This window comes from Corvus moneduloides, chromosome 1, assembly GCF_009650955.1.
Source record: "Corvus moneduloides isolate bCorMon1 chromosome 1, bCorMon1.pri, whole genome shotgun sequence".
NCBI classification, from domain to species: domain Eukaryota; kingdom Metazoa; phylum Chordata; class Aves; order Passeriformes; family Corvidae; genus Corvus; species Corvus moneduloides.
In genome coordinates, this window is record NC_045476.1 from 144,897,351 (window position 1) to 144,922,516 (window position 25,166).

The 25,166-nt window shown below is 36.7% G+C and overlaps 1 protein-coding gene across 9 annotated transcripts in view; it reads right to left on the reverse strand.

The window, feature by feature from the left end:
- The window catches only part of UBR5 (ubiquitin protein ligase E3 component n-recognin 5), an 83,492-nt gene that overhangs the window by 14,836 nt on the left and 43,490 nt on the right, over window positions 1-25,166 (reverse strand). For 5 of the 9 annotated variants that reach the window (XM_032130614.1, XM_032130623.1, XM_032130576.1 and 2 more), the window contains 27 exons: window positions 23,978-24,090; window positions 21,367-21,510; window positions 21,158-21,269; window positions 20,796-20,950; window positions 19,786-19,983; window positions 18,440-18,650; window positions 17,773-17,817; window positions 14,599-14,725; window positions 13,518-13,669; window positions 13,025-13,120; window positions 12,479-12,602; window positions 12,053-12,150; window positions 11,129-11,277; window positions 10,604-10,695; window positions 9,535-9,681; window positions 9,316-9,434; window positions 9,104-9,230; window positions 8,875-9,004; window positions 8,489-8,649; window positions 7,726-7,965; window positions 7,450-7,573; window positions 7,022-7,133; window positions 5,867-5,998; window positions 4,997-5,254; window positions 4,386-4,654; window positions 2,119-2,330; window positions 1,525-1,755 (listed from right to left, as the gene is read on the reverse strand). In XM_032130614.1, the coding sequence (XP_031986505.1) occupies window positions 1,525-1,755; window positions 2,119-2,330; window positions 4,386-4,654; window positions 4,997-5,254; window positions 5,867-5,998; window positions 7,022-7,133; window positions 7,450-7,573; window positions 7,726-7,965; window positions 8,489-8,649; window positions 8,875-9,004; window positions 9,104-9,230; window positions 9,316-9,434; window positions 9,535-9,681; window positions 10,604-10,695; window positions 11,129-11,277; window positions 12,053-12,150; window positions 12,479-12,602; window positions 13,025-13,120; window positions 13,518-13,669; window positions 14,599-14,725; window positions 17,773-17,817; window positions 18,440-18,650; window positions 19,786-19,983; window positions 20,796-20,950; window positions 21,158-21,269; window positions 21,367-21,510; window positions 23,978-24,090 (4,078 nt within the window). The remainder of the gene's footprint in view (window positions 1-1,524; window positions 1,756-2,118; window positions 2,331-4,385; window positions 4,655-4,996; window positions 5,255-5,866; window positions 5,999-7,021; window positions 7,134-7,449; window positions 7,574-7,725; window positions 7,966-8,488; window positions 8,650-8,874; window positions 9,005-9,103; window positions 9,231-9,315; window positions 9,435-9,534; window positions 9,682-10,603; window positions 10,696-11,128; window positions 11,278-12,052; window positions 12,151-12,478; window positions 12,603-13,024; window positions 13,121-13,517; window positions 13,670-14,598; window positions 14,726-17,772; window positions 17,818-18,439; window positions 18,651-19,785; window positions 19,984-20,795; window positions 20,951-21,157; window positions 21,270-21,366; window positions 21,511-23,977; window positions 24,091-25,166) is intronic. The other 4 variants (XM_032130603.1, XM_032130585.1, XM_032130594.1 and 1 more) reach the window with 3 other exon arrangements.

The following is a 25,166-nucleotide window of genomic DNA, read 5'->3' on the forward strand; positions in this document are numbered from 1 at the left end:
ATTTACAGATTTAGGCAGGGATGGGTATGCTTGGTTTTAAACACTATATAAATATAAAAATTTTAGGAACCCTGCATTAGTGGAAGAAATATGCAAGCGAATGCTATTCCAAAATTTAAAAATAATCTCATGATGACATTTCAGAAGGTAAGTCTGCGAGCTGCACTTAGAAAACTCGATTTCCCTGTGTTATAAAAAGGGTCAAGAACTTTGATTAGTATTCATTTCTGGCAGTTTATGTATTGTGAAATGTGTTCTGCAACTAGATGAAGACTGATAAAAGTTCATTTCACTCAGACTACTAATATGTCATCTAACACAAGCAACTGTGTTTGAACCACTCACTTTTAATTGAAAAGGTCTAGGCCTTTATAGTTTTATAAGCATTTCATGCAAATTTAGCAATTCTTTGATGAATAGTTATTTGACAGATCTCAAGTGTGAATTTTTTGGGGGAAAAACAGCTTCTGGAAGTACATTACTGCCTGGAAAGGGTTAAAGCTGTGGCTATAACTACTCAAGTCAGACAGTACAAAAACTTGATTACTGTACTATATTCATTCTTATTTGTGAGGAAACTACTGTCGATAACATTGCCCTCTGGTACACTTTTGAAGTCCTAACAAACCTTATGTTACCAAGATAAATAGAACATAGTATTGCAACTAAAGTAGCAGTCCAATATATATCTAAAATATCTGTATCTCATATTTTACAGTTACTAAATTTGTAGAGAAAATCAAACTTTAAGTCTGACCTGCAGTATTGAAAATTAGGAGTAGAAAGGGGCAAAGATCTGCATTTAACTATCAACTAGGACTAGGACCCTAAAAACCTAGAAAGAAATGAGAACAGACAGTGTAGACTATCAACATGTGGACATTTCTATGATCATTAATTGCCATTTGAAATTTAAAAAAAAAGAAATCTTAAAACATCTTAAAAATTAATAAATGTACCTTGTAAAATGCTACAGTTGAAGTAGCAGTTTTTCAACTCAAGGACATTTTCATCTATTGATTTCCCTACTGTGCTTTAAATATCAGGTAAGTCTCAAATGCACAAAACCAAATGGAAAACAAAACCACAAAGCCCATTATATCAGACACTGACATTTTTTCCAGTGTCATCTGTAACATGTTTGACAGATATCTAAGTAAGTTGTTATCATGTCAAATGTATGTGCCATGTCATTAGCTGAGAAATTGTCCTGAGTATGTCTTTTAGAGGCACTGCTGTGGAGTTAAAAATCCAACTCAAGTTTCAACAGTAAGGAAACATTTTACAGCAATCAGCATAAAAAGAAGTGAACAGTGTACTGCAACAGACTTATCAAACACAGGTACATTATATACCATTATAGAAATTCTTTTTATAATATGTATGTTACTACACACCCCCACACAGACATACAGATTAATTAATATATTTCTAGAAGTTATTGAGGAACAATGCCAATGACTGAAACAAAAGGGCTTATGCCACTTTTGCTTAAGTTCTGTTTCTGGGAGTCAACCTCAATACCTTTTCCTTTCCAGCTGAGGAGTATCCAATGTTGTCTGTTGATTCATTGCTTTAATCCAATAAATAAGGGCTTGAAAAACATATGCTACATGCTTTAGTGAGCAGACATCTAGAACAGGAAGAACATCCGAGTGCTCATCGTTGTGAGAACGCATCAAGGACAGTGCGTAGTTCAGGAAATCACCGCGTGCTGACATCATTCCCTGACGGGCACTGAGTAAAGTAGCACGTCTAGTGAAGGAAAAGGATTGAATACAGAGACATCAGGCATCACAGAACAACATATACTTTACGTATAAGCCTTATATTTGAAATTTGGATGTAAAATCTCAATGAACTCCACATAAAAATAGTGATTAGAAGCTACAAGCATAGAACAAGCAGTTCAGATGCAGTACATTGTGAACAGTTAATGCTCAAGATGGCTCAAGTCTGTCAGAATAAACCAAATAGTAGCAACAACACAGGAAGCCAACTTAAAACAGTAACTACATTCCAGTGCTACAACATCAGATTCCTAAGATGTCTGTAAATAAGATTTGACTATAAAACCGATAATTCATAGTGCATGCAGTAATCAAACCATTTTCATACCTTCTTCCTTCAAGAGTTCTTAAGCTGGCTTCCTCACGAGCTGTCATTCTTTCCCTTCTAGCTGAGTTCTGAGAAGCATGGAGAGGATGATTTGGATGCCCAGGATCACCAGCAGACGATAATGCTGAACCATAACGCAGCTGAGCTTCAGTAGAGTCCATGATACTGACCATCCAATTCCAAGTAGGAATAAGCTTTTCTTCCACGTAATTCTATAGAAAATGAGATTTAATTAGTTTTACAAACAACAGAACTAGATTATGAGAATGAAATCCTAACATAAGCCTCCTCCACATGATTCCTTACAAAAAGGCTGTAAAACCATGTTCAAGAATGACCCGTGATCGGTTTCTGAAAGCTCTGTTGAGACTGCTGATTTAGTACGGTGGCATGCAGCTCTCATCACTTAACACTTTGCTATCTATAAAGCATTCTCACTCTCTCGCTCTCTTCTGCGCATCTCTTCTACTCCTCCCCTTACAACCATTCAGTATCTCCCAGGCGTGCACAGCTTGGCAATTTTAGCTTAATTCCTGACTTTCTATAAACCTTAACAGCCCCCATCCTGCCAGATCTTTCACCATTCTTCACCCCTTGCAAATTACTCAGTGAAGACAACGAAGTTAAGACCTGCACAGAGAACTATGTCTGTATGCAAGTCTCACCTCCTGGTCTCATCTTTGGTTCCCCTGTTACCACTACTGGCTCTGCAGCCTCATTTTCTTGCCATCTGCTAACTCCATTGACTTCTTGGATTTTTTTATCCAACATCAGTCTGCTTTCTTCATTCCTCTACGTTCTGGTCTTCAAAAACAAACATCCCTCACACTTCTGATGCACCAAACTAACACAATGCTGTCTCAACCCTGTTTCTGTGTCCAAACGAAACCTCCACTGTTCAGTTTTCACATGCTAATACAAACCTCTTGCTGCCTCAGCTGGACAGATCTCCTGTTCACTTTTCTTATTAAGAATCTCCCAAACAGAAAATTGTTTTAGCCTCCTCCATAATAAAACTACACTCTCTTATTTCTTTCCCTGTGTATTTACCCCAGTGTTTGATCCCAGAATATCTTTCTAACCTTCCTCTCCCAAATCAGAAGTCTTTTCCTTCCATCACACTGTGAAAACAGAGCCATACAAATACTGTGTGGCTCAATTACAAATAAATATATTGTCACCACGTTTTCACATCCCTACATAGCACTACTAACAGAAAACAGCATCCCTTGACTTCTTGCCTCCACAAAGCAGCTGTGTTATTCTGACAGCTGACTTCTGTACTAAATTCAGTATATATGATTTTACCCTATAAATTATGCCCAGGTGCAAGGTGATACATACTTTCTGAACACTCTGGAGTCCCTCCTGCCTTGACAGTCTCTGAAACTAATGTCTACACATGAAGGGGAAGACTGCTGTCTGACATGTATTTTCTCTACAGATGCATTTTACATATATTTTCAAAAATAAGACAGCCAAGAGCACTGTATAAAAAATATGTGCATAACATGGAAAGGATGACCATGTCCCTGAAGGAAGGGACAGAGAACAGTACATTTACCCGTACAAATCTTTTATCTCATTTAGTTATTTGGCCATTACTTTCTTCTTATACAGACTCAATAGTTCATGTCAAGTAGAATATGGCAATAGATCTCTAGCAGAAATAAGTCAATTCTGACTTAACTATTAATTACGTATCAGTCAGGTACTGTTTAAACAAAATCAACTTAAGTTCCTTTTTTGAAAGAATGTATGTATATGAAATACTACCAATTTAATGGACTAAGAAACCACAGTTACTTTAGCCCATGCTCTCTCTTTAACGTAAGAAGAGACTGATTGCGCTGGAACAGTTTAGACTGAAGAAACAAACTCAGGAGGATCTTACCAGTGTGTATAAATAACTGATAAAAAGAAACGAAATATACAAAGCCAGACTCTTCTAAGTGATACCCAGTGAATGGACAAGTGGCAATAGGTACAAATTGAAATACTTCGTAAGTCCCTTTAAACTCAAGGAAAACCCTCTTTTACTGTGAGAGCTGTCAAACACTTAACAGGTTGTTCAGAGCAGTTGTGGAACCTCCATCCTTGGAGACACTCAAAACCTAAGACAGTCCTGAGCAGCCTTCTCCTGTTGACCCTCAAAGAAATTTAGACTAGCCAATATGCAGAGACCACTTTCAACAATTCTGTAATTTTACCTAAAAAACACATTGTATTGAAATTATGTTTCTCTATGAAAATTTCCATGTTCTTACCTGCAAGTTAACTGCATCTTGGTAAGTCAGCTTCACTGCAGCTGGAATCTGGGAGTATACTAAGTGATTGTATTTGGGAATCAGACCCATCAGATCAGATATCTGCCGTATCACAATACTATATGCTCTTGCTAAGCTGCTTGCAGATGTTAAATAGCTGCTTGCATTGCTGGCTTCAAGAGCTGCAGCTGCTGCTGCAGCACTCGTACTGATGGTGCCACTCCGACGTAGGTTTGAGGGATCAATATAAATCAAGCCTGCTGAACTTGCTAAATATAAAAGAAGAGATGACATTAATGAACTCATTTAATCTTTGCTATGTGTTTGTGATTTGCTTGATACCAAGATGTTTTGCAGAAATAAACTTGTAAATATTACTGACATCACAACTGTAACTAGCAAATAGTTACTAACTACAACAAGCATACTCAGATCTTAACTGCAATGGATCTTTTCCTTTTTTTACGTTCAAAACTAGAACTGGAACAGTCAAGGTAGGTGAGCAGCATGACAAAGACGCAAGATTTCATCCTTAAGAGAATAAACAAAAGCAGAGGAAGGAACAAGCCAGAGCTAGCTGGCATTTGTGCATGCAATTCACTCAGACTTGCCTGCTGGTGTTGATGTACTAGAGGGAGCTGTGCTGGTAGTTCTCTGGTTTTGGGTATTCCGTACAGCCCATTGCATGGAACGGGGAGCCTGGGCAGCACCATTGGCATGAGAGCTATTTGTGGTTCGCTCCAGAGGCTCATCAAGCATGAAGGTCTCCTGCTCTATGTCATCACTCTGACTGCTGCTGCTATCAGAGTCACTGGAATCATTTGATTGAGAGTCATCTTCAGAAAAAAATGCTGGCACACTGCTAGCTCCTGTTGAGAAAAATCAGCAATAACTGACAGCTCCACACCTGTGCACATACACCTGTATCATGTCAGCACAGCAGACTTCTTCCAGGAGAAACTACACTGTACTAAAAAGGTTCAGGTACCACCATTGAAAATGTTCAATAAATTATCCACAGGTGTAATGAAAAAGCAGTATGATTACTTACACTTCAAAATATAAATTAAGAAGTAATCTGATTTAAAAATTCTTCACTGATTCTACCCCTAGGAAAAGAATTCTAAAAATTATGCTTCCAAATTGGGCAGTAAAGAAGTTGCTCTCAAAAACCTGTACCATGATTGCTCAGGTTTTGTGTACTGATTTAAACCATAAACCATTGTTTTAAACGTCTATGCTTAAGTGAGAACATTTCATTTCACTACACAAGAGTGCAAGGTAATCTCTAACACCTGCAGATGCTCCATAAGAGCAAAACATATAGGTCACATCTTAATGCATTTCCTTGTCCAAAAAGTCTGCCTCGTACCTTACTATTAGAGCAAAGGAAAAACAGGAAATCTGGGGAAGGAGGAGCGTACTTACTCCCAGGATCTAAATTTAACCAGCTAGATTAAACCCAAAAAGATGTGGTGTACCTGCTTCTGACCCAGCAGTAGCTGCAGTGACAACACTTCTGCGCCCACTGGCATTGTCCTGGTTACTGTGGTTACTCTCACTATCACTTTCTGTTTCAGCAGCAGCTAGCAAATCCAACTCCATATCACTGCCTGTAAAAACAATGGATAAAACATTTCATGTTTAAAAGACAAAATTAGAATTACTGTAGTGACTTGTAAGACACAAACAAACCCCAGACCCTCTTACTATAGCAGAAGTTAATGGATAAGCAGGGGGGATCATAAAAGCAATGCAGACACCCAACAACACCTGGAGCATGTTTTCTTATTTTCCAGCAATTAGCAACCTGCTCTCATTCTGCACTGTACATGTACATTCAACACACAGTGAAAATAAAGGCTTTCAGGATTCAGAATTAGTCATTCAAGCCAAAAGATTCCACAACTCTTCACACACATGTACTAGGACAATTTACCATATGCTGTTTCAACTAATATTTAAGGAATACTTGAAAACTTAAAAAAAAATCTAATTAAATATACATGTTCTATTCCAGTTTTAAGCTTTAAGAATGAAACATTTGAATATTCAGCAAATCAGTAAACAGATTTACTGTACTGTAAATGGATTGACTGCAAACACAAAGCACAGTCAGAAAGAGAAGATAACTTTTTTTAAAATCATAGCTTTGGGCCATCTAATCCTAAACTAAGTAATATAAGACAAGTCATATTAATTTCAAACATTTTCATACAGAATTGATTAATTTTGTCTACAAAATATTGAACCATAATTTAGTACTTTGTGATTAGTTTGAGAACTAGCCTGCAAGGATTCAAATTGCTTTTGAGAACACATCTACCGTCAACAACATTTCACAGTAGCAAATAAAAAAGGTAAAATACATTGTTAACCAACAATATAATAACATCTGATACCTTTGGGACCTTAGTATTTTCTCCTCAACCAGATAAAGTTCATGTACTTGTCTACTACAAGTTATCTATAATTTTACACGTCCTTTCGTAAGATGAGCAGTCTGGAACCCTCGGATTCTCTCTACTCGTGCAAATCTCCCAAATCATTATCACTGGTGACTCCAAAGATGCTTTTCTTTTTGATGCATAATTTTCTCATTGAAGCAGTAAATGCAGGAGGTACATTATACATACCATCCTCATCATGCTCATCATGCTGTCCTTCTGCTTCAGCATTTTCTTCACCATGTTCTTCCTGTTCATCATGATGGTCTTCTTCACCAGCCACCCCCTCAACCACCTCAACCTGGAAAGAGCATTGTAATATTATGCCAGACTCTCTTGTAGCTGTACATCCCTGTACGTGTTATAGTGTTGTGGGAAAAAAAAAATCACATGCACAAATGAAACAGCCTTGAACATTAGATTTTAATGCTGTAAGGATAAAGGATAAAACTGACTACAAAACCTAGAATTAGTTTCCAAATACTGCTGAAAGACTCTCCAGCTCTCTAACAGAGCCCTACATAATAGCAGCTGTGTGCTGAAAGACTTTAAAACTTTTTAAATAGGGAGAAATATTTTAAATAGGAAGAAAAATAAGTACAAAAAAGAAAACTGACCTCTTCTACATCAGCTGACACAATATCATCTTGTTCTTCATCCCTGCCACGAACTGGTTGTGACTGGCTGATTCGTCTTTGCTGAGGATTCCTTATTATGTAGGATGACTGAGATTGACTAGAACTTAAAAGAAAAATATATAAAAACAAATCCTCAAAAAAAGTAGATTTGGAGCTCTGGATATCACTTAATGGAAAGCTAACAAAATCTCCAAAATAAAACCACCCTAAAGAAGTCTTTGAAAAGAACAGATAGTAAGCTTTAATAAGTTTTACCTGCTAGACTGGTCAGATGATGGTCTGGGCGGCAGAGGCTCCACAGAAAACAGTTCTTCACTACCCTGCATGGCATCTATACTAGTGCTGGCAAGGGTGAAGGGTGCTGTAGGACGTGCAATTCCCATCCTGACTGGAATAATTAGAGATTCTGCTACATTGCACAACTCTTCAACAGCATAGGGCAGTAACGCCTGGAATACACGCTTACATTTTCCAATTGGCTGTGGAATAAAATTGCTGGGGGAAAAATACAGAAAGATGAATGTCAAATACATCTTCTTCTTCCCCAAAAACTTCATGGCAATATTAATTGTCCTAATTTTTTTCTCAAAACATCATCTTTAACAAATACATGCGTTGTGTGTTTAGAATAATATGCAGCTATTCAAATCAGTGAAAAACATTTATCATTCAATAATTCAAGATTAAGGCTTGATATCTAAATCTACTACTGATAAATAACCATACACTGTAATTTTTTTATGTTAAAAAAATCCATTTCCAAAAACCCTAACACTGTAAACAGAAAGGTTCAGTATGAACATGTAAATTAACAAGCACTGCATTAAGAAGCTACATGACATACCAGCAACTATTGGGCAATCTTGAGATTTGCAGCTTTCCAAATCTGTCTACAGAACACAAAATAATTCAGATGTTTCTGCCTATTGTTGATTTTTATCAACTCATTTTATAAGAAAAAAAAAAATTTAACTAAGGAAAATAGCTACCACAATCAACACACATCTTCACCACTTACTTTTTCTTTTTGGAGGAAGCCATCTCCACACTAAGAATGACAAACACTCTTGCCACAGAACGCAGGAATCTCATTGTAACAGCAATGGCTTCTTCTCTGCGTCCTGGTGTATACTTGTTTTGTAATTCCTTTACCAGAGTACCCAGTAAAGTATCTAACAGCTGAAGAAAGAGGTCATTACAACCTATTAGTTGTATATAATTTTGAAGCATGAAACAAGAGAGATTAAGACTCAAAGGGAGATCACAGTCATAACCGTACAAATTCACAAAACCAAGATTAACTTGAAGTTAGTTTCAAATTGGTCTCCAAGCACATGGCCTGAGATACCTTACAATATCGTATCACTCAGAAAACCTATGTAAAACATGGCTAAGAGTGCTTACCAAAATGTCTGCTGTACATTTGACAATAAGGCAGTGTGTAAAACAGTCCAAGCGAATAGTTCCACTTTGCTGATTAAGGTAAACTTGCTCTTCAGGCAGAAGATGACCTATCCTACTGCTTGCACTAAGACTTGGAAAAAATAAAAATAAGGGAAATAAATTTTTATCAGTCAGCAGGTCTCAAATATCAGATCAAACTTTATGTCGACAACTATTTGTAGATACACACGGGTCTTTATTTTCCTGGGAGCCAAACATGATCATGGACTTCAGGGCATTCCAGTCCTGTAAAACACGTTCCAGAGCTAGCTGGGCAAAACGAGGAGGTTCTAAATCATGATCAGGCATATCAGAATCTAAAACGACAAAAAAAACCACCAACATAAGAAAGAGGTACTGAAATGTGGAGTTTGCCATTTATTTCACTGAAACAGCTCTCACCTTCAGGATTTGCAGTTTTACGATTACGATCTTCCCTAATTCTAGGTGGTCTGTACTGGCAGTGTTCTACAGTTTGCCTGGCAACTGTCTGTACTAAAAACAATAGCAGATGTTCTCCCCTGTAATGAAAAAAATTGTTAGTGGAAATACAATATACCATATATATTTACAAAAATAATTTTTAAAATTCTTCCTTAGTCAATGCTAATATGAACTTGCCTGCTATTTGGCATGGTAACAAGATTTGTGGTGGTGAGCAGACGGTAAAGGAGATCAAGGCGAGCAGACTTTTGTCCAGCAATTAGTGTCTTACACTTGCACTTTTCCCAGCAATCGCAGTAGGCTGTTGGGGATGTTCGTTTGAGCCTACAAGAAATAGAAAAGGTGAACTGCAACACTGTTCACTAACGTACCAAAATCTTTTCCACACAAGCTGAAGGTATTAGCATACATCCTTAGATTCCTTCTGGAGTTTTTTGTTTCTGATACTAGCGAAATGCCAAAACCTAGCTTAAAAAAGAGAAATACAGATTTTATATGTGGCAGCACATGACGTTTGTCATCCATGTTTCCTACACTTATCTTAAGAGGGCAGTTTCACAACAAAGCTTTTCATACTGCCATAGTAAAACTCATTCAAGATCATTTATTCTTCCCTAAAATAGCCTCCATCCAAGAAAGTTAAGCTGAAAATACTCATGACATGCAGTAAAATCTCAGTAACTGTTACAATGCTGAGAATATCTTTATAATAGTATTTGTTAGCTTATTATAGCTAGGATATCAAATGCTGTAATTTTTACACACTGTAACAGCAGCACAGAACACATGCAGCTTCAAAGCTTTGGGCTGGGTTGATCTGAGATTTTTTGATTGTTCGCTCACTTTTCCCTTTGTTACAGTTGATTTTTAAAAGATGAATATGCTACACTTCTTTCCAAAAATTCACAAGAATGATCTGTCATCAGGATTCGTAAAACTAAGGGGGGGCACCCAAAATGAAAACACAGTATTAGTTAGATATAATGTTCTTACCATATTACGCACTTTAAGAATTACTCATTTACTCGAAACACTACAAAGTGGAAAGTACGAAACCGCTTCAGATTACTCTTTTAATTCTGACTTATTAAATAAATCTTATAGAGTAGACGCAAAACTATTTTATTAATCTTCTATTCTCTAAGTTTGGAACACTTCAAGCAACAGAAAAGTTTATTAAGTATCAGTAAACAGAGGAAACCACAAAATATTGATTCAATTATAAGAAACGGAACACAACACTTACTTGCAGTCATGTCCTTTGTGACAGACTCTTGCACATTCTGTGCAACAACAAAGTGATTCCAATAGGCCACATGTTCGGCATTCAAATATATCCTAAAAAAAAAAAAAAAGGAAAAAAAATATTATGCATGGTTTTCTCCTTACAGTACTTGCAATTTCACAGTATTCCAGGTTACAATAAAACTGCACTTGTTTAAATTGATGCCCAAACTTATAAGTAGGTCAGTTCTAGAAAGTGAAACTTAGTTGTTAAGTTAGAATATTCAGTGTTTTTAAAGAGCTCTGTCCATCAAAATTCTTGCCAAAGATAGCCAGAGGGGAAAAACCACACCCAGTAACACCCATGTCCTGAGGAACACAGTCAGCTTTGAGACTACAGAGCAGTTTGGGGAGGCAGTAACTACACCAGACTTAAGTGTTACGGTAATTTAAACAATGCAATTAGTAATTTAAAAATCAGATTAGCAGACTAACACAATACATGGTTGAAACACGTTCCTATTTGCTTAAAAAAAAAAAAGCTTACTTGGTTAATATGTTCTGCACCAGTCCAGGTAAAACTGCATGTATCATTACAACACAAAACATACAACGGAGAGTCATCTGGATTTGTCCCAGAAGGACAAACCATTCCCATAAACACATCATCTTCTTTTTCACTGGAAGTTGCTTCAGCTAAAATAATAGAATAACGTGTTAAAAACAACCCCCAAAAAATAAAAAACCCACCAAAAGAATCCATTCTTGGCAGATGCCTGCCATTACAAAAATCTCATACAGAATTAGAAGTTTGAATAAAACCCATTACAGCTTTTTGAGAAAACTTTTTGCTTGTCACATTATTTCTAAAAGAAGCCACTGCAAATTCCTAACTGAAAAACACAACCACTATCTCTTCCCCAGTTCTAAATTCACTAAATCATCATTTTGAAGGATTATAGACCATGTTCTTAAGAGGAATATTCTTGTCCCACACAAAGTCCTACAGAACTGTGGTGTGACAAGGTCTAATGTGTTTAAGTTTTTCCCTAAATTCAGTTTCATGCATTTCTCCTAAAAAATTAAATACCAACACTAAAAGAGAGTCACAAAATATTTGTTTGTATACAAGTCTTTTCAGGAACAGGATCTATCTTGGCATATCACTGTATCATACCAGATTTTTTCAATTTCAAGAAAGTAGTTCCATGTGATACATTTCTGCTACCAAAAAACAATACTTTAATCCACTGGTTTATAAAGCAATGAAATGCTGAAAAGACTACAAAGAACACAAAAGCAATAATATTCGTAGAAATCTACTGCAATATACTAACTACAAAAGAGGAAGATACTCCATAATAGCAAGATTTCCACAACGTGCAGCAATCTACAGTGTTAATAATGACTCTGCACACATGCCAAAGTTTAGAAGGAAACCACACACTAACAATTATTAAAACTGTTGTACCTTTAGCAATTTTCTGTGCAGTTTCTAGAATTGTAATTGCAGCAGGATATGCCCGGCCACTAACTGCTGACATAAATGGTGTCATGCCTCTTGCATCCCTAAGCAAAAAAAACCCCAACAGACAAGTTAAAACACTGAATTTTTTCATTATAACAGGAGACATAGGATGCAAATATATGAAAACTTAGCAATGCTGATCTTGTACAAACAGAAAAACCACTGAGTGAATAAGCACTCTTATTTACTGTACTTCTGTGAAATAGACATACTTTTAAAGGGTGGCAGGACAAAATACAGCTGTATTCTAACATTAGCAATTTTAACTAACAGGCCTTTATGAAACCTTTTTAAAAAGGCTTCTATGTAATTGATTTCAGGTAATATAACATTACAGAGGATAGTGAGAACTCATATGAAAATCCTTACTTAGCTGACAGCAATTCTCGAAGATAAGGTTGTAGAACAACACTATCGCACAGCAATTTCAGTATGAAATGAGCATTTGCCTTCCGATCCTTTGATTCCACTACAGACGGTTCTGTAGAAGGACCTGTAGTAAGAAAAAAAATTGCAGAGAAGGTTTTTCCTCAAAAAATTACTACCTGCTAAAATCAAGTAATTGAGTAATTCACTGGGGTGAATAATTGGTAACTTGACTATTCAGTGGTTTCAGCAATACTTCACTGAAGTACTGTAAACTTCAGCTCCAAATTACATTACTGAAATACAGAGGGTAATCCCAATTTCATGCTAATTACCATAGTTTTACATATTTGTCACTCCCCAGGTATGTTTTTATGTAAAACATAGTATGGCGCTTCGTTTACTTTCTGCACACTTGAGAAATTCTGCTTCAATCCAATCTTCATCTGATAAGAGGCATTTTCATATGCAGAAAGTCTGTGCAAGCAAAGACAGCTTTTAAGATAATTTTTGTTCTAAAGCATAATTAAATAAGCAGTATGTCCTCACCTGCTATTGTGGAGGTGCTGGGTCCTTGGCCGGTGCCAGTCGCTGCTGTGGTAAGAGATCCCACAGCGGGGGCCAGGATAAAATCAATGTCACCATCTTTCAGTAAACAGAACAGCAGGATGTATATCAATACATAAAAACATCCCTAACAACATGCTCTTGCTGCAATGTCTAACACACTGCAGGTTTTCTGTATTTAACTGGTAATCTTTCCCACAAACGGCCACACTCCTAGGTCCGTAACGTAACTCAGCATTACAAAGGAGACTTCCTAGAAGTTTGAGACCAGCATTGAAAAGACACATACTGGATTTAAAAACACCTGTTAAGTCTTCAATAAACTCTTAAAGCTATCTCAATGAACGCCTGCTACCTCAATGACATTAGACAGATTTCAATGTGAGACTAAAATAAGTTATTCACCTTAAAAGCCATTGGTTCCTTTATCAAATCTCTCCTTATACAGTCTAATGTGATATATGAGCAGACTTACCTGGATCCATTGCAGGAGGATCTGGAACCCAGCTGGGAGGAGCTATTGGTGGAGAAACTGGGTCCTGGTGATCACTTGATGAGGCACCAGCTTCATGTCTGCCCAATCCAGCAGCTCTCAAGGATCTTCTCATCATTTCTCTTAATCTCAAGCTACATACAAAACCAAGGCAGAAATACTCTCATTTTCATTTATAATTAGAACATATTTAAGAAGAACTTCACACTGAAAAAGGAAACCAAACTCCTCTTATCTCCATTTTACTTCAGCATAAATAATGATGAGCCAAGAGGTATTTTTCATTACATTTCATTGCATCAGAATGTTTTAGCCTTGGAAGAGGAGTCATTCAGCAACACTTCAAGACAGATTTGAGCCCAGAACACACCCCTAGGCACCACAGCACTGCCTCTTGCAGGCAGCAGCTGATGGGCATTCTTACTGCTACCTGACATTCCTTTTGGCCCAAGCTCATTCCCGGGAGTGTTAAGCTTTTGCAAGGATTTGCTCTTGTTGCTACTCCTTTTTAAAATCTAAGTACAAGAAGAGGTTAATGATAGGATTAAAAAATGGGTCTTGATAGAATTTCTTTTTAAGGAATGTAATGATTGCTTAGAATAAAATGAATCAACTTAAATTCTTCCCCAGTAGTGTTATATTGGTGTCAGTATTATTTATCTGCATAAGTGACTACCTCCCTCAGAAATTCTCTTAAAACAACCTGGGCACTATCACAGTAGTTCTGTGATACTTAATACTTCTTGGCAAAGAATACTAGAGCTTATCTTCAAATTCCCTTTCCCCACAAGGAGGAACACTTCCACTTCACAACTGACAGACAAAGCATCAACCCCAGAAAACAGAATTAGTTTAGAAATATCACGCGATTAGTTCTCACACTAAAAAGGGTTCAAAAAACCACTAGAACTCTAGTTTGGTGCTTAAAGAAATGAAATTTGATTTTAAGCTAGCAACAGAGGCCCATTCTTAAACTGGACTGAAGGAAACAATTAAAAACAGATTGGTAGTTAATACAGAAATTAGCATACAGAAAAGAAGAAGAAAGCATTACTCAGTTTACCTTCTGCTGCTTGATGATCCTGCCCTATTTCCTGGACCATTACTTGACACAACAGAGATTGCATTTGCAATAGCTTCCACAGCTGAGAGCCTTTCAGCAAACGTGTTCCTCTCAGAGCGCTCTGCTTCTGAAAAATTAAAAAAAGCGTCAGTGCTAAAATTTTACTTGGGAAAATTTTAAGAAAGGAGTACAAAAAATGAAAAGTCACTAATCTTTTTTTTTTTAATGTTTAGAGAGACAGACTAGGTTTGTATTTTTTTTTTCTTTTGGATGAGCTTAACAATGTTTCTGTACAAGCTTTCAGTATCATCAACAGACAAGGACCTATCCTGTAGCTGATTCCAGACACTTGGTGAGTCAAGGCTTCAAAAACAATGATAAAAACAAAGAAAACAAAACAAACAAAACACAAACAAAAAACAACAATGAAGAAAAAAACACACAAAAACAAACAAACAAAACCACCAAAAAATACCCACACCCAAATACCAGACCAGGAGAAACAAACCACACTTCACAATGAGCATCCATGAAGAATGCAAATCTGTGGGCTTGTAATACATATGTATGAACATGCTTAGGAGAACTGTTCTATGAGTTTAAGAAAGCAGTACAACCCATTTACATCAGAAAGAGCTAGCATTTCTTCCAACATCTACAACTCTAAGCACCATAACACCTACAGGTTCTACTCATAATGTGGACTGAATTTTGTCAAGTGAGATACAGAACAATATTTTTTTAAAAACCCAGTTTTTGGTGCAAACTAGAAGGAAAAGGTGTATTTCTGAATAAAGAAAAGTATGTCCTTAAAGTGACTCTGATCGTTCTTTCAGGAAATGTCTCAAAGTTGCAAGGGCCAGTACTCACTTTCCATTCAAAGGCTTTTCAAACTGAGAGTCACCTTACTCTGCACACTTATTTTCACCACTGACAGTATTAAGGCCTGGATAGCTCCCTTTTATTCCCTTTTTTTTTTTTTTTGAGTAGGAAAGTACTATTAGTATCTTTCACTCAAAGAATGAAAGAATAAGATAATCTGACAGCATGTGTCAGCTGTACAGTATGTTTGTATCTTTCTACTCATCATTACCTGAAGCAAAAGAGATCCTAGGTTTTGCTTGTTCACAAGCATGTGCAGGCCTCTTAGATAAAAATCACCTACTACTCAAAGCAGATAACTATTAAACACTTAGCAGTGAGAGAATACTTTTCTTGTGCCCCTAGCTACAAGTTGATTCGTAGCTGTAAGTGAACTGCTATTGTACTTGTGCCGTACTCCTTTCTCAGATCCACTAGTTCTCATAACTCACGACCCATCACTTCCAGACCCCTCACAAAGGGGTTCACAGCTCTTGAGAGTGATCCCTCAAACAATACAATCACTCTCTGCAACAGAGGTTTCACCTGTTCTGGAGAAAGTAATCTGTAACTGAATTTTCACTGTTCCACTTGCAAAATTAGCATTTGTTTTTTGAGAACCATCAGTTGTAAATGCTTTGGCTTTAATGGGCAACTTGCTATTCTATTGTCTAATTAAATCTGTCCCAGTTCTCAAGGCAAAAAACCCTCAGTTTTTATGTGTTCAGTGATGTTAGCTGAAATTTAGTATTACAACTTTTTAATGATTTCGCATGCTTTGGACTTTCTTTTGGACATGCTTTTCCCAAGATCCTTTCTATTGGCAAGACTGAGAAGATACCAATTCACAGAAACAGAGCAGCCTTCCCCCAGATTTGCAGGTCTGGGGTCACTTTTCCTGCAATTCATTTATCATTTATCCAACACTGCAGGAGGTATAGCAAAACTAGGCACAGGATCTGAGAGAGAAGGAGGAAAAAAAAAAAAAAAGCTTATCCCTGACCTCAGTATTTCCTTTCTGGCACTTATGAAGAAATCTCTATGAAGAAGAGTGAAGAATCTCAAGCAGGTACTAGCTGGGAAGTGGCACTATGTTCTGAAATTGTTAAGAAATATTACATCTGTATGTCTGGAATTGAAGCCTTTACTTCTAAATCAAACTTCTTTTACAGTTCAAGAGACGACCATGTAACTCACAGACAGTAACATAAGTCACCACTGCCCTCCAGATGATACACAGAAAGTAAGTTTGTCCTAATATCCATCACTAACAGTTACAGTGGAAGCTAAATGTGACCTGAATGTAAAGAGATGAATCTCCTTCAAGGACAAGTTTTATGACGAAAAAAGAGAGAGGCAGAGGAGTGTTACAAGTCTATCATGTTCATGTTTTTCATTTTTCCAAAAGTTAAATTACACCCAAATGAAGTTACTGAAAAAAATGTCAAGGTTGCAAAGACAAGCACTCAAATTAGGAAAAGTCAGATTAAGTTTGCCTATGCATCCTTATTTCAACTTCCTTGTGTGCTTATAGTAACACAATCTTCAGTTACACAGTTGGGTTTTGTTTGCTTATTTTGGTTTGGGTTTTTTGTTTCAGATTGTTTTGTTGCCCCACCCGCCCTGCGCCCAGCAACAAGACCCCTGCCTCAGTCAGTGCACAGGATGGACGACACACTGAAGATGAAGGGTTGTACAGAGAGCAAGCTGTTTATGCCTTGTTTGCTGCAACATTAGGGAGCAGTGTAGTAAGGCAGCAACAGCTTGGGAAGGAGGGGGGAAACACTGTAACATCGCTTTGGAAAACTGGAACCTATTTCTGCCACATCTATGAGCACACAGAACTTTGTGAAACAAGATTTTACAGATGATTGTGATACATTTTACTCATTTATGGACACCTAAAAGGTGCCCGACCCACAGAAATAATTAACATTCCCAGCACAACTAAAACTACAATTAATCCAGTTCTAGAATTCAGTGTTTTGAAGTAACACCTACTCAAAATCAGGCCCTAAGCTTCTCAAACAGAATGCTCAAAATTAGTTAATAGCTTTGAACACAGAAAAACTTCAAGCTATAATAAAATTCCAACCAAGAGATGAGAAAGCTGCAGCATTACCCCCATTTTATAAATAGGGATACAAGGAACAATTAAGGTCTATAAATGACTAAAATTCAATGACAGCACCATACAAAAATCCCACAAGGAAGTTCATTCATTATTCAGTGCAGGGTTTGTATGGTGTGCAAGAGTAAGGAATGGGGCCACACACTGAATGATGAGGATAAAAAGAAATATTGAATAGCTACCCATTCGGTGAGCACCGTCCATCTTGTGCACTGAATGAGGTAGTCCTGTGGAAAAAATAGTATGACGGTGTAATTAAAGACCATTTCACAATGCATACCCATGTGTAGCACATGGGTAAACTTAATTCTGCCATTCCCTAACTTTTGAGTGCTTGACTTAGCAACCTTGTTCTGTTAACATGCTTTTTACATAACAGTATTTAACAGACATTTTTAAATGGTCTCAATAACTGGCATTAATAGGTCATTCTTCCACATTTCTTAATACATGTCAATGACAAGCAGCATTGCTAACTGAAGGTATTAACACATAGAACACTTCAAAAATATTAAATACCATTTCTCATAAATTTTACTATATAAAGGGGATAGCAGTGATACAAAGGTAGAAAAATACTTTTTCATCTAAAATTAATGTATGAATGTCAGAAGCTTTTACAATCAATAAAAACAGCTTAGTGCTCTTAACTATTGAATTCTTATAAAACCTTATTAGAGTAATAAAAATGTTGCATCAGCACCTTTGAAAGGCCAAGACACATTTTAATACACATTTTAATACACATTTTAATACACCCATATATGAAGAATGCAGCCCTTTGAATGAATTTTCTTGAAAATTCATGAAAAGATTATTTTCAAAGTATTTTCATATTGTTGAGCTCACCCTCTTCCTCTTTTGTTTCCTTGTTGCTGGTTGGAAAGCATACAGATACACAAGCATGCAGAATATTACGGTTTCCATCACATCTATGGCCAAGGAATGTCTGCAGCATTTGTGGATTCTGATCCAAGACAACTGCTTGTTCAAGATTCATCAGGTATTGTCTGCAAGCCTCATAGTCACACCGAAGAATGTGCTGCATCAATGTTTGTTTCTGTTCTCAAAAGAATAAAATATTTTAGAAATGTAAAGCACAAAAGGTAGATATAAGCTTCATAAATACTTCTGATTTTCTTCACATTTTGAAATTAATAGGAAGGTCTTCATCTCCCAACACTGGCTGGAAGTTAGTGCAGGAGCTGTTCAGAACATGCATCATCTCAATTATAGCACTGTTAAAAACAGAGCTGTATGCATTCAGGCACAGACACGCAAAAGGAACGGAGCAGCAGAAGTCATCAGGCTCACAAAAGCATTCCTTTGGCTTCACAGTTGGATTTTTAAGATAGATTACTTCCATTTCATAGCTCCATGTAACATGGGAAAAGTGATACAACTGAAAAAGCCTAAGGATCTACATGAACGAGTTCTAACCCAGTTCTTTCTAAACAAGTGATTTATGTGCTGGGAAGTGAATGATTCGAAGCTCTTGAAAGTCTGGGAGGTTCACCCCACAAACAACCAGCTTTTCAATAATGATGGAATACTACTTCACTGTGAACTCAGTCTGACAGGTACACAATACCTCGGGGTGGCAGCAGAGCACACAGCAGATCTAACTGCACTGCCCCAAATCACCGACAAGATTTTAGAAGTATGACATATAAATTCACAGCAGGACTACTCATACAGCACCACTGACAAAGACAGAACTCTACAGGTGATTAAAGTGAAAAAACCTCCACTTTCCTCTCCTAGTTTCCTAGTGCATGGTCCAAATAGAAGATTAAAAAAAAAAAAAAAGAAAAAAAAGAAAATGTATTGCATTCTCAGGGATCTAACCAAAACAAGTTGTTGAATCCCTGAGAAAAACTGTGCACCCATGAGACAAATAAAACTGCACAGTGTTAGCAGATATGAAAAGGTAACCATTTCAAAATCAATGCTTAAAAAAGCCCTACTAATTAAAAGCCTGATACAGAAGTCATGCACTGCCCAAAAAGGATCTTTCACTTAGCAAATTTATTGGTGTTTTCATGTTTCTAAGAGAGTCTTCAGTTGAAATTAGTTTCTTTCAAATAGCGAAAATACAAATCAGTATCTAAACAGGAAGCTGCTTTAAGCATAACTTCACAAAAGCAAGAGGAAAAAAAAAGCACGTAATTCAGTAGGCAGAGAAAATACTTTACCTCAACAGCCATAATGATAATAGCAGCTTTCTTTTTGATGGTCGAGTTAGCAGGAAGATTTGTTAAGGAATGAACACCCATTCCAAGACTACTAATAGGTGGAAGATCAAGCCAGTCAGGGTCTCGTATCCCACCCATACAATCTTTTGCCATTGGATAGATTGTACCATTTCCATCTCTAAGAATAATAGGCGATTCCTACATTTGGGAGAAAAAGTTTCATTATGTCTCCACAATTTATAAATATTATCCTTCCCAAAACATCCAGTTGTTTTTGACTGCCAACAATTACAACAGTTTACCGAAGATTCTCATTTATGTCATTGACTCCCATCATTACAAGTGGTGCAACATAAGAGATGAGATTCCTTCTGCAAATGCCTGAAATGTGCTTAACATCATAAATATTACTAGAAGTATCTTCCTTATGATATACATTCATTAATTAATATTACCAGTGAAACAAACAGAACCTATACTTTTAGCTTACTTAAATGCTCCAAATAAAGTCAAATATATTGAAATGAAACGTTCAAATTCAGTTATTTTGCAAAAACTGTTTCCTTCAACTATCCTAAACAAAGTATATAATCTTTGTGGAAGAGTTGCACAAAATCTCAATCATTTTTAGTGAATCTGAATTTTCACTCAAATACAGATTAATTTTTTTTGTTAGTATTTCCATTTATTCTCCAAAGTGGATTTTTATCTGACCCCGTCCCAAAACACAGCTAGATAACAAGCTGACACTAATCCAAGAACCATTCTGTCACCTTCCCCCCCCCTTTTTTTTACATTCAAGGTAGAGTTTAATTAAGATGCGCTTAAATAAGTTGATTGCTATTCCCCTGGTGCCTTCAAAATATTAAAGCTAGCAGCAAGTTTTTCATAACCTGTTTGAAAAACTATTTCTTTGCCAGAAAAGCCTTACAGAAGGCTGTACCATCTCATTCAAAGATGACAGAAGTAAGTGCAGTGAGGTTAAATGATTGAGACACAAAACCACAAACCTGTCCAGCTGTAAAAATAGCAACACTTCTCTCATTCTGACCCAGGAATGCAATGCTGCTAGTAGGGAAATTATTTTCCTGTTCAGCCTTTCCTGTGGCAAGATCAAATATGCAGTATCGAACCCAGTTCCCAGTTTTCAGAACAGCATGCACTCCTTCAAAGACACAGGAAGAAAAAAGTAAATGTGTTTTATGGATGGCATCCAATAAAAGAACTTCTAACTAAAGCACTTTCAAGAAATTACTAATATCAATGGAAGCACCTGTTTATGTCCTTTTGAAAGTAGGTGTTTTCCACTTGGATGAGAGACAGGTAATAAAGGAACCAACAGATATGGACTCACAGGCTCAGCCCTACTTACCTTTTGAATCTACATTTACTGCTAGGATCTCTGTTTTTTCAGGAATACACAGCTTTTTGGGTGTTCTTTGAAAACAGTCAGGAACTTTTGGAGTTCCGCCAGTTTTTACGACCTGAAAACAGATGTGAAATTTTAAGCTGCAATTAAGCACACATAGTGCTGACACTTCAAAATACTGATTATTTTCTCAATGTTTCACAAACACATACCTGCAGTTCATCTATTCTGAGCAGCCTACAGTCTTGGAGGAGAGAAGAAGGATCAGGATCGGAATTCGAACTGCTCTGACAGTTTGCATTATTGGAGGTGCCTGGAAATTTCACAGCAACATATGCACCATCCACTTTTAGCACCTACAGGCAGAACACATAAGAGTTTTACCAAAAGGCTGAACAAAATCTGATTTGCTTCAAAATAAACCAGACCTTTATCAGGGAGAGGAAAAAATTTACAATAACCAGTGATAAAATTACATAGCTCTTGGTCATTAGCTTTGTCATTTCGATAAAATTACTGATATTTGAAAATCTTGGATTTCCTAATGACTTCATAAGTAACCGGAATCATATCAAAGGTCCCTCCATTTCAACATCCTACATCCAACAGGAGCCAACATCAACTGACTAGAGAAGCTCCTACTGGTACTCCCCTGGTCTCTTTCCAACTTCCACCTCCTGGAAACAGCAGGACAACTTCATGTTTAATAGCCTGGATAGACCTTTTCTTTTATTAATTTGTGAAATCACTTTTGGAAATAAACACTACTCTTGTGGCAATGAATTCCAAACATTAGCCAACAATTCAACAACAACAAAGTCTACACTGACTTCTTTTTTAAGTTCCCATTAGCTCTTACACTACAAGACAAAGGAAAAAACTGTTTGTTTTTTTTTGGCCCACCATAAAATTTTGTGTGCTCCTTCTTCAACAGGACTGTACACAGTGGAAAAAAGACCTGTTAGTTTATGGGTCTGTTACCTGTTCTGTACACTCAAGGATGAAGTTCTCCACTCAGTCCCTTAGGACTGAAGGATACAGACAAGTCTATCCAGACGTTCGTCAAGTGTGTGTGTCTGTCCTTCTCTGGCCCCAAAGGAAAGGGAAGCTATTCCACCCCACACTGACAGAGTCATTTCTGAGACTGTAAGCCTCTCTAAAGAGTTGCTGCCATGCATATCTAAGCAGAACTGTCAAAACAGGCTTCCTTGATATAGGAACTTCTTGTGCTATCACCAAACAGCAAGGCCCTTTGAATTTCCAGTTGAGACCATAATTTTCTCAACAGGAAAACAAAGCTAAGGCAGAAGGGGGTGGGGAAAGGACAGACAATGTTTTAATTATGAGCAGAAATAAGGACTCTGTATGCTCTCAGTCTTCATCAAAACTAGATATAAGCAGCCATCAGTCTTTAATAAGCCCTAATTTCTCTATGGTTTCTACGCAGAAAGTGCTTAACAAAGGTCTAGATGTAACCAACTTTATCTAAAAGGTCTCCAACAATAAAAAACATCTCTCAAATTTTCAAGATACTGTATGTAAGAAAAATCCAGGCACTTCCATGTTTTCTCCCAATTTCTCTAGCTAAGAGCAGCCCAACAAGTGCACTAGAGAAAATGATATATTGACAAACCTTAAAGCATTAGCACTTCAGTGAAAATATAAAAGTTCAAGCTCTTTTATATTTAATATAGTAGTTCTTGATGCAATGCACAGACACCTTTGCAACTGTATACAGAAATAGTAGAACAGTCTCTGTACTGAAAATCTTAGGATCTAAAACGGGAAGGATAGTTAAGGACAAGAGGGACTTTCCCAAAGCTGGTATCAGAGGAAAACAGTGGTTTCAGCAACTTCAACTAGATCTCAAAATCGTCACAATGAACTAAGTTGCTCCATATTCATTCTGCATAAATGACCTAAACCTGATAATGAAAATTCATTGTGAACCTCCTCCTTTCAAAAATACTGCTCAAGGCAAATCTTACACTGACACACAAGTAAATCCATTAAGGATGCAAGTAAAATAACTCTTACTAACTTCAGCTGCCTTCTGTTGGACAGTTATTGATCCTCTTCTGGTAACATTTTTTTAAATCTATGAATCAAGTAGAAAGCAACCAAATCTTTTCCTTTTGAGGAAAACCTTACTGGCTTTCTTGTTACTTTTATTTTTGAAAAGCATACCAAAGAACTATCTAGAGGACCTAATCCCTCCTAACATCACACAACAATGCCAAGGGAGAAAAGGGAGTATTTTCCCCTATATGGCTCCTGAGTCAGAGCAAAGATTTATTAGAGAAAAAAATGAAAACATTACAAGGATTAAACAAAGAGATTTTCTGTAGTAATAAATGAAATAACTTTATAATAATATTAATGAAGCATGTAATTTCTAATCAAAATATTTTTGTTCTTTGGTTGCCTGAACATGAGATTCACCCAAATATTCTACCTATGCATATGTGAAAGTCAGTCACAACAGGTGAAACCCTTCACAATCTCACTGGACATGTGGAAGTTACTGCTCAAGACAACAAAATAATATTTTGGATAAAACCACATCTGCTTTTCTTAATATTGTGGTTCAATTTAAAATACCAGAATTTTTTAAGATTCATCACGTTTTACTCACAACACATCCACTCTGTTATTATCATTGTGTTATTGCCAAATATAAATGCAAGTCATACTCATCAGAAACATTCTCAAGCATCCCCAAAAGTATGATTTTTTTAAACAGTTAGCTTATCTAAAAGAAAAACCTTTTTTTTCCTCCTCCCAAAAGACAGTGGGACAGTGTATTTTATATTTTAGACAAACCTTGCCAACAGGAACATTCTTAACATCTTCCACAAACACAACTTCCCTAAGAGACCACTGTTCTTCATTCACTTTCTCCTCCTCTTTTGGGGCAGGAGTAGATCGTCGTCGCTCTGAGACAAAAAAGTTATAACCAAAAAGAAAGACTTGAAATACTTAATCAAAGCATCAAAATGCAATGTTCAGTCAGCACCACACCTTTCCCCCAAAAAGATTATCAGCAGTCAAACGTAGAAATTAACAAGAGGTTAACAAGAATACAACTTTAGGAGTCAGAGCTACCTAACAAGTGTATCATGTCACTTTCATGCATTTCTATGGACTTATGGCACTTAGAAAGCCAGTATGATATGCAAAGCAATTTTTAAAGATATTTAAGAAAAGTAATTAGAATACAATTTTTTTTAATTTTAGATAACACAATAATTAGAATACAAAAAATTAAAATACAAGGAACAAGCCCTGTTTTGGCGGGGCTCAGATACTCGTGCTGTAAGTAAAACGGCTGACACTGTGACACCATTCAGTCACCGCTGCTACAGTGCTTTATATCAACTTCACAAAAAGTCTGCTTGCCTACCACATATGGATTACTTGGTAAAATTCTAGAAGAATAGCAAATGAGGCAGAAAATAGCTATTTGGGCTAATGGCAATTGCAATGCAGTTAGATTTGCTGCAGACTTTATCTGAACAGTAACTGTAGTACACTCAGAATCAAATTTAAATACATAACATGGCTAAATTAACACTGGCAAGAACCTTTAATCTTCCAAGTCAAGTATATAGTGTAATTAATACTATCAACATATTTAAAGTAAGAAGCAGAGAACTTCTAAGCTAATTGCAGAGTTAACTTCAAACACTAGTTCAAAAGCCCAAGAAAAGTTGTAGTCAGTGAAAAATTACAGTTGAATGAACTGCAAAAGAAATCAATAGTAAAATTAGTGACCACTGCAGATCTGAGCATATGAGATTCTCAGTCACTGCACGAGGCCATTTGAGTCATTAGGTTAATGCAGTTTGTGAACAATTAGAAGAAAAAGCTACAGAGAAAAGATTTCTTCAAATCAAAGCATTTCTTCAAATTACAAAGCATTGTAATTAACATTTTATAAATGTATGTGTTTAAATGGAGAGAAAAAAATGCTTAAGGAGTCCAGTTACACAAATTCGGATGTAGCCTTTCA